At 66.4% G+C, this 13,921-nt stretch overlaps 2 protein-coding genes across 3 annotated transcripts; one reads left to right on the top strand and one right to left on the bottom strand.

The window, feature by feature from the left end:
• Positions 1-689: 689 nt before the first annotated feature.
• LOC121071880 (mitochondrial chaperone BCS1) lies at positions 690-4,206 on the bottom strand. The gene is made up of 8 exons (XM_040560717.1): positions 4,139-4,206; positions 3,468-3,844; positions 3,148-3,287; positions 2,868-3,062; positions 2,590-2,653; positions 2,060-2,229; positions 1,581-1,698; positions 690-1,367 (listed from the first exon to the last, which is right to left on the bottom strand). Exons 2-8 carry the CDS (start codon positions 3,785-3,787, stop codon positions 1,115-1,117), a joined length of 1,260 nt encoding a protein of 419 aa, XP_040416651.1. The 5' UTR covers positions 3,788-3,844; positions 4,139-4,206; the 3' UTR covers positions 690-1,114.
• A 9-nt stretch (positions 4,207-4,215) lies between these two features.
• On the top strand, positions 4,216-13,897 carry ZNF142 (zinc finger protein 142). Of its 2 annotated transcripts, none has more exons than XM_040560708.1 (9): positions 4,216-4,362; positions 5,241-5,570; positions 5,787-6,395; positions 6,479-6,733; positions 7,045-7,857; positions 8,092-8,269; positions 8,865-12,099; positions 12,858-12,963; positions 13,321-13,897. In XM_040560708.1, the coding sequence occupies exons 2-9, from the start codon at positions 5,285-5,287 to the stop codon at positions 13,809-13,811; spliced, it is 5,973 nt and encodes a 1,990-aa protein (XP_040416642.1). In that variant the 5' UTR covers positions 4,216-4,362; positions 5,241-5,284; the 3' UTR covers positions 13,812-13,897. The 2 variants fall into 2 exon arrangements, with proteins under 2 accessions (XP_040416642.1, XP_040416640.1); XM_040560706.1 differs by having other exon boundaries at positions 6,476-6,733.
• Positions 13,898-13,921: the final 24 nt, after the last annotated feature.

Below are 13,921 nucleotides of genomic sequence, written 5' to 3'. Positions count from 1 at the left end.
GGAGTGAGGGCGCGGGCAACCTCAAACAATCCAACAGGGCTTGTTAGAGGGGAGTTTTGGTCCTGGGAGCAGGGACTGAGGAAGGGCTCTCGCGTTTCTGACTCGCTGCCGTTAGCCCGGAGCAGAGGACGTTTTGCACCGGGGTGTGGGAATTACTTTGAGTTAAGCACAAACTCAGAAAAAGCCTTGGTGGCAGCAGCTAGGAGCCGCTGAGGCTGTGCTGGGCAGGGTGGGAGGAACTCCTCGGCCCTGGCCAAGGGATTTTGGGGTGCTGTGGGTCTGAGATAGCTGGGAGCAGCAGCCATCTCTGGGTTTGTCAGGGTGGGCATTTGGGACGGGGGAGGAACGGAGCCTGCGCCGAGGCTCCTCGCTCGGTGCCGTGCTGTCACTGACCTACCTCACAGGGCTGGTGCGAGGCTCAGCTGGGGCAGAAAGGCGCTGCCCGGGGCTGCAGCACTACCACTATTAAAAGCGAGCAGAGTGACGTGTCGCTGCCTGTGCTCTCGGGGTCGGGGACCCACCTAACACGGCCCTCTGCTTCTCCCTCGCCACGTCCCCAGCCTCCAGAACTGCGAGGTGGTCGCCAGGTGCTCGCTGGCCTGGGCCAGCAGCTGGGTTGTGGGGCAAGTAACAGGCAAAGGGACAAAGCTGCCGCTCGGCGGCACGCACGCAAAAGCAAAGGGACGGGAGAGCCGAGAGCCATGTTGTACGCTTCACCGAGAACGTTCACACATCACTGAACTGCTGCTCTCCCTTCAAAGACCAGCAGCTCTCTCCAGCGGCACGTCACCCCCGTGTCCTGCCCCTGGGACGTTCCCTTCAGGGCTCTCGCCCCCTTCCTGGGGGTGGATGTGTTACGGTTTCGCAGCCGGAAGCCCCGGCAGCGTTACAGTCCCGGCACGAGGGAGGCGAGCGGGGTCTGTGCGGCAGCGCCCGAGCCCGGGGAGCAGCGAGAGAGCCGCTCCCCTGGCCCCGCCGCGGGGCTGGCGGCTCCGCGTTGACAAAACACCGAGGTTTCGGCGAGCAGAGACCTGGGCAGCCCCCCCGGCGCCCCCGGGACGGGTCCGCTCCTTGTCCCAGGCCTCGTGGCGTGGCAGGGCAGGGCTCACCCCGCTCACGGCAGCATGGAGCCCACGTTTTCGACGGCTCCCCCGGGGTCCGCCTTGTAGAGCATGAAGTGGCCCTGCACCTGGGCGGCGCTGAGCTGCTCGCAGACCCCCAGCGCCCGCTCCGCGAAGCGCTCGGCTGCGGCCGGGGGCTGCTCGGGGTAGAAGCGCTGGAACATGCGGGCGAGCTGCCGGCGGGAGCAGTGCCCCACGTACTGCCTGAGGTCCACGCGGCCCGGCCGCACCAGGGCTGGGTCCAGCCTGCCGAGAGACACGGGGCCGCCTCAGCGGCCTGAGCTCAGGGGATCCGCCCGAGGGGCCCGGCGGGAAGCCCCCGGGGGCCGAGGTGCGAAAGGAACCCCCAAGGAACCCGGTTTTCACGCTGGGTTGCACGCAGCCCTCCGTAAAGGTCACCGGACGGGCTGCCAGAAGGAAGGTTCCCCCACGTCCCCCCTCCCAGGGGGCGGCTCTGACCTGTCCACGTAGTTGGTGGTCATGAAGACGATCCTGGCCTCCGCGGAGGCCACGCCATCCAGGGCGTTGAGGAGGCCGCTGAAGGTGAGGCGCCCCATGCCTTGGTACGCGGCGGGGTCTGGGGACAGAGATGTCCGCGATCGCCTCCACCTGCCGCTCAGCCGGCACCACGCGAGGCTGAAGGCGAGCTCCCTGCTCCCCCCCTCCCCCGAGGCAGACCCTCTGCCTCCCCCCGGCCGGTCCCTGCCCAGCAGCACCCCTGGGAACCTACGAGGAGAACGGGGGGAAGGCCGCCTCGCTCCTCGCGCCGGGCGGGACGAGCGTCTTTGCCCAGAATAACAGACCCAGCGCTCCTTTCACCCGGCCTAGCCAAAAGCGGGCGAGCTCCAGCCTGGAAGCTCCCGCTCCCGGTCCCTGCTGACACCCCCGGGGCAAATTTCCCCCCGCCCGCCCGCCCCGGGAGCGGGGACACCGCTCACTCTCAGCGGCGAGGTCCCGGCTGACGAAGGCAGCGTCCACGTCCTCCAGGAGGATGATGCTCTGCTGCGGCGCCACGCTCAGGAGGTGGTTGAGGCGGTCGTCGGAGAGGCTGCGGTCGCTGAGGCTCAGCAGGCAGATGCTGTACTGCAGCTCCCCGGCCAGGGCTGTGCTGGGAGGGACACAAACCACCGCGGTGAATCCCGGCGAGGGAGAGCCCGGCGCGGGGGGGAGGCAGGGCAGGCTGCAGAACGGGCGCTCCCTGCCCGCCGGCACCCTCCCCAGCGGGGATCGGATACGGCAGCGGGCGTGAGCCCCGCGTGCGCAGAGCGAGGGCGCGCAGTGCTGTCCCCCCGACCCGTAACAGTGCCAGCGGCGCGAATGCTCACGCCCGGCGCAGCGCAGGACGCGCAGCCTGCTCCTGCCCTGCTGCGTTTCAACCCCCGGCCCATCCAACCCTCTCACCAGGGGCTGCTGCACCTCAGGAGAGGCAGCGGGCAAAGGCGGCTGTTCCCCAGCTGGCGATACTCACATGAAGCTGCTCTTCCCGCAGCCGGGAGGGCCATACAGCAGGTAGCCTCTTCGGTACGGGATCCCTAGGAAGACAGGGTCCCTTTGGGAAGCTGCTGGGTTGCTCCGAGCCCTCTCCCTCAGAAGCACGGCGCTGGGCTGAGCACGCGCAAGGGATGCACCAGGGGAAGGCAAGAAGCAGAACACCTCCCCGCAGCTGTCGCAAGGGGCTTCACAGCCCGCAGCCGCGCCTGCAGAGGGTGAGAGGGCGCGCCGGGCAGGGCACAAAGGGAGCCTTGCCTCTCTCGCTGTACCACTTGGGGTTGTCGATGAACTCCTTCACGTCCTGCACCAGCCTCTCCGACACGCCTTCCTCTAGCACCACGGAGCTGAGAGGCCGCCGGCGGCGGGGGAAGCCGAACTGCCGCCACTCCGCCCCCATGGCCGTGTACATGATCGTCCTCCCCTCCTGCTGCTGCAGAGCCAGCTCCCGGGCTGCAGAGAGAGGCAGAGGGCACAGCTGGCAGGGAGCAGGCTCTCTCGCGAAGCCCCGGGCGTCTCCGGGAAGCCTCCTACAGACCTTCCTGCAGGATGTTGAAGAAGATCTCCCGGTCGGTGCCCAGCGCCGTGAAGGTGACAGACTCCCAGGGGGTTCCCGTGTGCAGGTCGATCATCTGCTTCTCCCGGCTGCGCTCGATGCGAATCCACTTCCTCCGATACCTGGGCCAAGAGGACGGGGCTGGGGGACAGAGCCCACCTCCCGCCACAAGCCTTGGCTCGCTCCCAGCGCTTGACCTGCTGCCTCCGTGGGCCCCCCGGATTGGATTCTCCTTGCCAAAACGATGGCAAGTCCCCAGACTGCCTTTCCCTCTCTCCTTAGCAGACGAAGCTCTCCCTTACCAGATGAAATGGTTCCCGGGGCTGGGGACGAAGTCGAACTTGGTGCTGACGCGCCCGCTCTCGTGCTGCAGGTACGACGTCTCGACGCTCAGGTGCTGCGTGTGCTTGGCGTGGTGCGAGATCCAGTTCAGCAGCCACTGGTAGCTCTTATCCTTGCTGGGCACCTCCAGGGTGATCATACAATGGCGCCTGAAAGCCACCAGGCCGAACTGAGCCCCCTTCCGCGCTAGGGCCAGGGCCGTGCCCACCCCGACCAGGCCGAACCCGGCCCCGAAGTACGGGTTGTCCTTGAGCGCCGCGACGAAGTCGGAGAACGGCATGGTGCGGGGCTAAGGGGCTGCCTCCCGCAGCATCGCCTCGGCGGCCTGCTACCGAACCTGTGCGGGCAGAGGCAGGGAAGGGAAGCGCCGGGCGGCGGCGCAGGGCAGCAGGGGCCGGGCAGGGCAGCCCGCGGCCCGTCCCCGTGAGGCGCCCGGGGGCAGGGAGCAGGCCCCGCTCAGGGGGAGGCCGCAGGGGCGGCCCTCAGGGAGCACCCGCTGCCTCCCGCGGCCACACCAGCCCCTACTTTCGCCCTGCTTCGCTCCCTAATCCCCTACAGGTCCCCGAACAACGCCATTATTTAAATGTATCCCCTAAAAATCACCCCACGGACCCCCGCCGCCGCCCCTCACCCGCGCGCCGCTCTCTACGGTTCTCCCTCCCTCACACACCCCCCCCACACACAACTTCCGGCGCCGCCGCCGCCGCTTCCGGCCGGCTCCCGGCGCGCACCATAGAGCGGAGCCGGGCTGAGCGGCGGCGTGCGGGGTAGAGCGGCCCCGCCGGCCGCGCAACAAAGGGCGGCGCTCTGGGCTGCGGGGTGGTACCATAGAGATGCGGCCTGCCGGGCTCGCAGGTGGCGCTGGGGGGGGGGCACTGGGGGCACTGGGGGAGGGTACTGGGAGCGCTGGGGGGGTACTGGGAGCGCTGGGGGGGGTACTGGGGGCGCTGGGGGGAACTGGGGGCGTTGGGGGAGGAAGTGGGGGGCACTGGGACATTGGGGGAGAACTGGGGGGCACTGGGAGGTACTGGGGGGCACTGGGACATTGGGGGAGAACTGGGGGGCACTGGGATGTACTGGGGGACACTGGGACATTGGGGGAGAACTGGGGGGCACTGGGATATACTGGGGGGCACTGGGACATTGGGGGAGAACTGGGGGGCACTGGGAGGTACTGGGGGGCACTGGGACATTGGGGGAGAACTGGGGGGCACTGGGATGTACTGGGGGACACTGGGGCGTTGGGGGGGTACTGGAGGGTACTGGGGTGTTTGGGGTCACTGGGATATACTGGGGGGAACTGGGGGGTACTGGGATGTACTGGGGGCACTGGGGTATTGGGGGGAGTACTGGGGAGCACTGGGATATACTGGGGGACACTGGGATGTACTGGGGGAACTGGGGGACACTGGGATGTACTGGAGGAACTGGGGGATACTGGGTTGTACTGGGAGGCACAGGAGTACTGGGGGGGAATGGGGGACACTGGGACATACTAGGGGGTACTGGGGTGTTGGGAGGGAACTGGGGGGCACTGGGGTGTTGGGAGGGAACTGGGCGGGCACTGGGATGTACTGGGGGGCACTGGGGCACGGGATTGAGGCGTGGGCTCGGTGCCAGGGCTGAGCCCCCGCGGTGCTCCCAGGCTTTTGGGGCCGGGTGCGGGCCCCTCACAGAGCTGCCCCCTCCCCCCCCCCCCACCCCCCCTTATTGTTCTGTTCCTTCTCTTCCAGCCCCAGAGCCCCCCCTGCCCGGCACCAGCGGCGGGTAAGGGGCGATGAGCGCGGAAGCGGCCGCCCCCGAGGCTGCGGGCGGGGAGATGGAGGCCCTGTGCTCCCAGCTGCTCCTGCCCGCCCCGGGACGGGCAGCGGGGGCCGCGGGAAGCCCCCCTGCAGCCGGCAGCAGCCCGGACGGGGCTCCCCCGCCGGCGGCGAGCCAGGAGCTGCTGCTGGCGGAGGCGTCGATGCCCGGGGAAGGGGCTCACGCCGAAGGAGGCGACGTGGAAATCTTCATCGAGGCCGTGGCTGGCAATGTGACGCTGAGCAACGCCACCGGCGCCGCCGGTACTGGGCGCGGGGCGGGCGGTGGGGACCGGGGGGGTGGAGAGGGGGCCGTGTGCCCCCGGGATAGCCGGGGCAGGGGGCGGGCTGCGGCTCCCCGAGCTGTAATTCGCGGCGTTAGGGTTCTCTCCCCTCGCCCGGGGCTGGAACTGAACGGCCAGTCCGAGCTCGGGGCCCGGCGGGAGCGCTTCCTCACGCTGCCCCCCTCGCCCTGCGCAGGGGTGCTGGTCAAAGTGGTGGAGCTGTATTTCTGCCAGAGGTGTGGCCAGAGCTTCCCGGAGGCCTCCCTGCTGTCCCGGCACCGCTGCCTGCTGCTGCCACCGCCGGAGCACCTGCAGCTCCCCGGGGCGCCGCCGGCACCCGCCCGCGAGGGCCAGCGCGAGCCGCGGGGCTCAGAGCCACCGGGAGCGAGCACGCCGGAGGGCTCCGCTGCTGACCGCCTGCCGTGCCCCGTCTGCCAGGAGGCGTTCGGGCAGCCCGGCGAGCTGAAGGAGCACTTCAAGACCCACCGCGGCCCGCGGGGAGCCCTGCCCTGCCCGCAGAAGGGCTGCTGCTTCGCCACGGAGGACCGCAAGCAGCTGCGCGGCCACCTGCGCCGCCTGCACGGGGCTTCCCCCGTGTCCTGCGCCTACCGAGCCTGCCCCCTGCTCTTCCCCAGCCGCCCGGCCATGGAGCAGCACCGCCGCAGCCACTTCCCCTTCCACTGCGCCCGCTGCGACTTCGTCACGGCCAACGCCAAGCTCTTCTGGCAGCACAGGAAGGGGCACGGCGCGGAGGTGCCTGCGGCAGGCAGCGCCCCCCTCAAACCCCGCTGCGGGCTGCCTGCAGGTACGGCTCGCTTCGGGGGCACCCCGGCTGGTGGCTGCCTCCCGCTGCAGCGTGGCAATCTCTGTCTTTCTCCCCTGAAGCAGGAGGGCAGGAGGACGCAGGGAATTGCCACCCTGGCTGGGAAGCCACGGCGGAAGAAATCAGGCCAGCAAAGCCCTCGGGTGCTGAGGAGGGCTCCCTGGAGGAGCTGAAGGCATCGGCTGGAGAAGAAGACTCGGACAGCGGTGGGGATGAGTCTCCGCAGGAGAACGGAGAGAGCCCCTGTGAAGGCGAGGAAAAAGAGGGTGGGAAAGAGGCTCCTGAGAAAGCCAAGGCGCCCCGGGCACAGTATTTCAAAGGTATGACCGCGGGGCCGTGCTGGGAGCTGCCTTTCGTTTATGAACAAGCAAGAATTTTTCTTCTAGACTTTTTAGGAACAGCCAGGCTCAGGCAGAAGCGGGGGCTGCCTGGCTCTGGGGAGCAGAGGCACGCAGGCAGGTCTGATTTAGGCTGTGCTGGGCCACTTGAGCCCACCCGAACCGTGCCGGTGGCTCAGGACGGGGACAGCCCCTGCAGGTACCTGGCTGCTATGTGATTCAGCCCAGCGCAGCGGGGTCAGGGAGGGAACGTCTGCCTGTGCTCGTCTTCTCCATCCTCTCCTCGCTCGCAGGGGACGTCGCGGAGGGCTCCGAGTACCTCTACAAAACCCACATGTGCCCCGAATGCAAGCGGTGCTTCAAGAAGCGGACGCACCTGGTGGAGCACCTCCACCTGCACTTCCCCGACCCCAGCCTGCAGTGCCCCAACTGCCACAAGTTCTTCACCAGCAAGAGCAAGCTGAAGATCCACATGATGCGCGAGACGGGCGAGAAGGCCCACCGCTGCCCGCTCTGCCACTACAGCTCGGTGGAGAAGAACGCCCTCAACCGCCACATGGCCAGCATGCACGAGGACATCTCCAACTTCTACTCCGATGTCTACTCCTGCCCGGTCTGCGAGGAGAAGTTTCGCCTCAGCCAGGCCCTCAAGGAGCACCTGAAGACCCACAAAGCCGAGCCCAAGAGGCTGAGCTGCTTCCAGGGGGGCTGTGACTACTGCGCGGAAGACCGCAAGGAGTTTGTCCGCCACCTCAAGGACGCTCACGGCATCAAGGCGGTGGAGTGCAAGTACCACGCCTGCTCGCTGCTCTTCGGCACGGCCGAGGCCATGGAGGCTCACCGGAAAACCCACTACGCCTTCCACTGCCAGCAGTGCGACTTCATCTGCTCCAACAAGCACGTTTTCCGCAAGCACAAGAAGCAGGGGCACCCGGGCAGCGAGCAGCTCCAGTGCAGCTTCTGTCCCTACGCCACCTTCAACCCCGTGGAGTTCCACGACCACGTGGGCAAGATGCACGCCAACGAGAAGATCCACAAGTGCAGCGAGTGTGCCTTCGCCACCGCGCACAAGCGCGTGCTCATCCGGCACATGCTGCTGCACACGGGTGGGTATCTGCGGCGGGGCGCCCGAAGCTGAGCCGGGACGCGGAGGCCAGGGAGGGCTGGGTCAGGATTTCTGGGTCCCAGCGGTGGCTCTGCCACCCAGCGGTGCTCGGTTGTCGGGCTGAAGCCGTGACCCGTCCCCGTCCCTGCCGTTACCCTAACCTCCTGAGCCGATTTCCCCCGCGGCGCTGCCTTGTCCTGCCGTCGCACCGAGAACGCTTCTGTGTCCCCTGCAGGAGAGAAACCTCACAAGTGCGAGCTGTGCGACTTCACGTGCCGCGACGTGAGCTACCTGTCCAAGCACATGCTGACCCACTCCGACGACAAGAACTTCATGTGCACCGAGTGCGGATACATCACCAAGTGGAAGCACTACCTGAGCGTCCACATGCGCAAGCACACCGGTGATCTCCGGTACTACCCCCGGGCCGCCTGGCCTGGCAGCGTTGTTAGGGCTCCCCAAATCCTGCTCCAGGAGCCGCGCCGGGTGCCAGCCTCCCTCGTGCCTGGGAGCGGCTACCGCCTGCTCTGTTTGGCACGTGATAGACGCGGTCTGAGCTCGCAGCTGCTGCCGGCACGGTGCTGTGGAGGCAGAGCTCTCTCTGGTGTCTCGGCGCCACCACCACCTTGCTGCAGTTCTGAGCTCGGGTTCACGCGCTCTGCTGATGCTCGTGGGCCAAGGGCAGCTTGGGTTTGTGCAGGGCTCTGCCAAAACGTGTTTTTACTCCTGTATTACCACCTTACTGTCCTTTGACCCAGCTGCTTGCTGGGATGCCCAGGGACTCCTGTCCCCAGGCTGGGGATGTGGAGCACCAGCAGTGCCACGGGGTGCAACGGGGAGGAACTGCTTGTGGTTAGAGCTGCCCGGATCGCAAGGGTCAGATCCAGCAAACCAGACGGTGCCCCTCCCCCGGGATTCTGGGACGGGGAAGCCGAGCTGCGTGTGTCCGACAGGGCTCAGCCTACACCAGTTCCCCACGTCGCCTGACCGATTCTGCTCTCCCCACAGGTACCAGTGCAACCAGTGCTCGTACCGGTGCCACCGTGCTGACCAGCTGAGCAGCCACAAGCTGCGGCACCAGGGCAAGAGCCTGATCTGCGAGGTGTGCGGCTTCGCCTGCAAGCGCAAGTACGAGCTCCAGAAGCACGTGCAGGCGAAGCACTCGCAGAACTACCAGGTGCCCACCTTCCAGTGCCGGTACTGCGCCTACCAGACCAAGTACAAGCAGGCGCTGCTGAACCACGAGAACTGCAAGCACACCAAGCAGAAGGAGTTCCGCTGCGCCCTCTGCTCTTACTGCACCTTCAGCAACACCAGCCTCTTCTTCCACAAACGCAAGATTCACGGCTACGTGCCTGGTGATAAGGACTGGCTGGAAAACTATGCCAGCAAGGAGCTGGAGATCTCCTCCTCCGAGGCGCTGCTTGGCTGTGAGCTCGGTGCGGCCCTGCGTGTGGACGCCAGCTCCCCCCTCTCTGGCAAGGAGCAGTGGGCAAAGGCAAAGCCATCCCAGCTGGAGTCCCAGGGGGAAGAGGGCTACCAGCAAGTGTTCGCGGTGCCCCTTCTTGGGCAGGACACAGCGCTGCCAAAGGACAGCAGCAAGGTGCAGAGAGCTACGGGCGAGGGGGAGCAGAGCTGCCCAGTCACTGGCGACGCCCTGAGAGATGCCTGCCTGCAGAGTGATGCTGCCGCGGGCTCAGCTGAGCTTGCTGCTGCTGGGGAAGAGGCAGAGAGCTGCACGTTGCACTTAGAGATGCTGAACGTCTCGTCTGACCCCATCCTGGAGCACTTGACTGGAGGTGCGTGCGCGGCACAGCAGGAGAGCGTGGAAATGCTGAGCTGCAAGGAGCCTCCTGCAGCCTACGAGATGCTGGGTTCCCAGGATCACCTCGGCTTGGAGGACAACGACAATGCACTTGAAGACGTCCCGGACTATAAGGAAGAGGAGGCAGATGTCCATGAGGATGAGGAGGCGAGGCTGGAGGGCAGCGTCGCACCAGGTGCCAGCCAGGAAAAAGACAGCGTCAGGGAGGCCGTGGGCCACCTCGAGGGGTCTTGTTCAGCCCCCTGCAAGCTGGTCACAGGCACGGAGATGAGAGAGACCGGTCCGGCTGAGTTGCCAGAGGCCTGGTTCAGCGTGCTGAAGACCTCTGAGCAGAGCCACCCACCCGTCCCAGGCGATGGGGCCGCCTCCAGCGACGACACCAGGAGCGGCTCGGAGTCGGTGCTGAAGGCGCTACGGAAGCAGGACAAGGAGCAGGCGGAGACGCTGGTGCTGGAGGGCAGGGTGCAGATGCTGGTGGTGCAGTCGGAGAGCCAGATCTTTAAGTGTGAGAAGTGCTCCTACATAACCCGTAAGGAGAAGTCCCTGTCCCTGCACTCCAAAGCCAGCTGCCAGAGCCGCCGGGCCCCGCTCGTGTGCTGTGAGTGCGGCGCCACCTTTAAGCAGCAAAGGGGGCTCAACACCCACCTCCTCAAAAAGTGCCCGGTCCTCCTGAAGAAGAACAAGATCCTCAAGCCGGCTGTTCAGGAGCCACCTGGCTTGCACCAGCCTGCTGGCCAGCCAGGTGACAACGGTACAGAAACAGCAGAGAGCGACAGGGGAGGCACGGAGGAGTCAGGACATCCTGACCCTCCCTGGGAAGCTGGAGTGCTGGCTGATAAAGTGCAGGCATCAGACAGTCCCTCGGCTGGGGAACGGGCACTGGGCTGTCCTTCTCCGGAGAAGTCCCTCCTGGGTGACAGCAGGGAGATGACAGAAGAGCTTTCGCAGCGAGGGGATGGGGCTGAGCCAAGTGGAGCCGCTTGTCCCTCCCAGCCTGGGAAGCCCTCCGAGAAATACCGGCTGGAGGGGGGGAAGCTGCACTGCAACGCCTGCTCCTTCGTGTGCTCCCGCGTCTCCACCATCACCTCCCACGTGGAGGACGGGTGCCGGAGCCTGGAGCAGTTCTGGTGCTCGCAGTGCCCCGAGGCCTTTCGCTCCCAGCGGGCCCTGAAGAACCACCGTGCTGAGAAGCACCTCGCGCCTCCCGAGGAGGACGGACCCCAAAGCACCCAAATCCCCGGGGGAGACTCGGCCAGCGTTGAGACGGGGCAGCCCGGCGAGCCCCCACCGGGCGCAGCCGCCCCGAAAGCCACGCTGCCCAAGCGGAGGCGTCTCTCCTGCCCCACCTGCCCCTTCACCTGCCACCAGGAGCGGGCCATGAGGACGCACAAGAAGCGGGGCTGCGTGGCGCTGGGCGAGTTCCGCTGCGCCTCCTGCCCCTTCACCTCCAAGGCGGCCAAAGCCTTGAGGCTGCACCGCAAGCTGCACCGCAAGCACTACAGCAAGCGGCCGCAGCTGCAGTGCCGCCAGTGCGAGTTCACCTGCAAGCAGGCCCGCTGCCTGCGGCAGCACGTGCGCATCAAGCACGAGGGGGTGAAGCCCCACCAGTGCCGCTACTGCGAGTTCAGCACCACGCGGCGGTACCGCCTGGAGGCCCACCAGTCCCTGCACACCGGCGTGGGGCGCATCGCCTGCGGCAGCTGCAGCCAGACCTTCGGCACCAACTCCAAGCTGCGCATCCACCGCCTGCGGGTGCACGAGAAGACGCCCACCCACTTCTGCCCGCTCTGCGACTACAGCAGCTACCTGCAGAACGACATCACCCGCCACGTCAACAGCTGCCACCGCGGCGAGCTCAACTTCGGCTGCTCCCGCTGCGAGGCCCGCTTCAGCTCCGAGACGGCCCTCAAGCAGCACGTCCTGCGGCGGCACGAGGAGAAGGTGGCCTACGGCTGCCCGCGTTGCGGCTTCGTCTGCCACAGCGAGGCCACGCTCAAGTGCCACGTGCAGAAGCAGCACCCGCACCTGGAGTGCGGCACCTGCAAGGAGACCTTCCCCAGCCGGGACGCGCTGGAGGAGCACAAGAGGCAGCACTTCGGGCACCGCTGCGAGCTGTGCAGCTTTGCCGCCAAGGAGCGGCAGCAGCTGGTGCGGCACTACGTGGAGAGCCACGAGCCCGCCGCCCCCCAGGACAAACCCCTGCGGTGCCCCTTCTGCGACTTCGCCTGCCGTCACCAGCTCGTCTTCGACCAGCACGTGAAGGGCCACGGGGGCACCCGCGTCTACAAGTGCTCGGACTGCGAGTACAGCACCAAGAACAGGCAGAAGATCACCTGGCACATCCGCATCCACACCGGAGAAAAGCCCTACAAGTGCCACCTCTGCAAGTACGCCTGTGCCGACCCCTCGCGCCTCAAGGTGAGCGCCCTGCTCGGGGTGGGGGGGGTACAGACGTGGAGGTTTGGGGAAGAACATGGTTCTGACCTACACCCTGCTTCCTGCTGCCGCAAATAAAGGGGCAGGGGGCTTAGCAAAGCAAGACTCGAGGAGAAACTCAGCACCTGGCTGAGTTCATTTCTCTTCCCCGCTGACATCTCTGAGCGCATGTGGCCGTGCCCCCATGGCGGGGCAGCCTTCATTTCTGGAGGAGGTACCTGTTCAGGGCAGCGTGGCACTAGGGGACGGTGTCTGCATGCCCTTTCTGCTCTGCTTTGCAGATGATTAGCATCCTTCCACACAGTAAAGGGCCTTTCCTAGAACAAGAGAGCCGGGCATGGGGTAATGGAAGGAAAATGGCCTGTCTTTGCTAAAAGAAGTATCGACTTTTTTAATGGCCTGGCTGTGCTGGAGCCCTCGAGGGCCTCCTGGGCAAGGCTGCTGTGAGGCACTCTGCTCCGTCGGGCTCTTTTTTAACCTGGACTTAGTCCTAAATGCCAAACGTAGGAAGAAAAGCCTGTGGCCGCCGTAGGCTGGGACAGAGCAACCTCAGCAGTACCAGGGTCTCATCCTGACCCTTCTGTGGAACCCCGGGCCACCAGATAGCCTTCCTGGCCACTCGCAGTTCCTGAGATGTCAGTCCTCCCCGTGAGCCCCTTGCTGGCATCCCAGAGCCCTGCATGCCCCCAGGGCAGGCGGCACGGCCTCATCCTGACGGTGCCCCGTGTCCCTCTGCCCAGTACCACATGCGGATCCACAAGGAGGAGCGGAAATACCTCTGCCCGGACTGCGGCTACAAGTGCAAGTGGGTGAATCAGCTCAAGTACCACATGACGAAGCACACGGGTGAGTGTGGCCACGGGGCACTGCAAGCCCTGCTGGCAAGGGGGGGCCGTGGGGCCGCACAGCCCCCAGCTCCGACAGCCAGACACCCTGCAGAAGTGGCTCAGCACGTCCCCGAGTGCTGCTGGGTTGGGGACAATGCCCTGGAGCTGCGTTACAGTGCTGGGAAGAATGGTGGGAGGAAAGGTGGGGTGGTACAGAAATGGGGGGGGTCTCGGGGTGCCTGCAGGGGTGCAGGCGGGCTGTACCTTCCCAGAACCAAGGAGGGGGTGTGTGGGGAGGGTCCCTGGGGACGGAGAGACCCGCAGAGGTGCCGCGGGGTGGAGACGCTGGCCCCCATCTCTGTCCCCATCGCCGCAGGGCTGAAGCCGTACCGCTGTGACGAGTGCGAGTACTGCACCAACCGGGCGGACGCGCTGCGGGTGCACAAGGAGACGCGGCACCGCGAGGCGCGCTCCTTCATCTGCGAGCAGTGCGGCAAGGCCTTCAAGACCCGCTTCCTCCTCAAGACCCACCTGAAGAAGCACAGCGAGGAGAAGCCCTACGTCTGCAACGCCTGCGGGCGGGCCTTCCGCTGGGCGGCCGGCCTGCGCCACCACTACCTCACCCACACCAACGAGCACCCCTTCTTCTGCCGCTACTGCCCCTACAAGGCCAAGCAGAAGTTCCAGGTCATCAAACACATCCAGCGGCACCACCCCGAGCGTGGGGCCGCCGAGGGGGTGGGCAAGGACCCCAGCACGCCCACCGTCCACCTCCACGCCGTGCAGAGGGAGAGCCCGGCCGTGGGGTGCCCCGTGCCGGAGCTGGAAGGAGGGTGCCCCGAGGGGAAGGACGGCGCCTTGCCGTGAGGCGGAGATGGACGTGTGTGTATAGGCATATATGTATATGGGGTGTAAGATACGTGACTGTATAAAAGGGATCTCTCCGCTCCTTTTAATCCTCTTGCTCTGGGCTGCTT

Source organism: Cygnus olor, chromosome 6, assembly GCF_009769625.2.
Source record: "Cygnus olor isolate bCygOlo1 chromosome 6, bCygOlo1.pri.v2, whole genome shotgun sequence".
In the NCBI taxonomy this organism is placed as follows: Eukaryota; Metazoa; Chordata; class Aves; order Anseriformes; family Anatidae; genus Cygnus; species Cygnus olor.
This window is presented reverse-complemented; position numbering and strand designations above follow the sequence as displayed.

Bases quoted from the DNA above. Each gene is read 5' to 3' on its own strand.
- ZNF142 (XM_040560706.1), top strand. From the start codon at position 5,285: ATGAGCGCGGAAGCGGCCGCCCCCGAGGCTGCGGGCGGGGAGATGGAG. The intron at 7,858-8,091 runs GTGGGTATCTGC...TGTCCCCTGCAG, and splicing joins GCACATGCTGCTGCACACGG to GAGAGAAACCTCACAAGTGC. The intron at 12,964-13,320 runs GTGAGTGTGGCC...CCATCGCCGCAG, and splicing joins CCACATGACGAAGCACACGG to GGCTGAAGCCGTACCGCTGT.
- LOC121071880 (XM_040560717.1), bottom strand. From the start codon at position 3,787: ATGCCGTTCTCCGACTTCGTCGCGGCGCTCAAGGACAACCCGTACTTC. The intron at 3,288-3,467 runs GTAAGGGAGAGC...CTCTTGGCCCAG, and splicing joins CCCGGGAACCATTTCATCTG to GTATCGGAGGAAGTGGATTC. The intron at 2,230-2,589 runs GTGAGTATCGCC...TGTCCCTCCCAG, and splicing joins TGCGGGAAGAGCAGCTTCAT to CACAGCCCTGGCCGGGGAGC.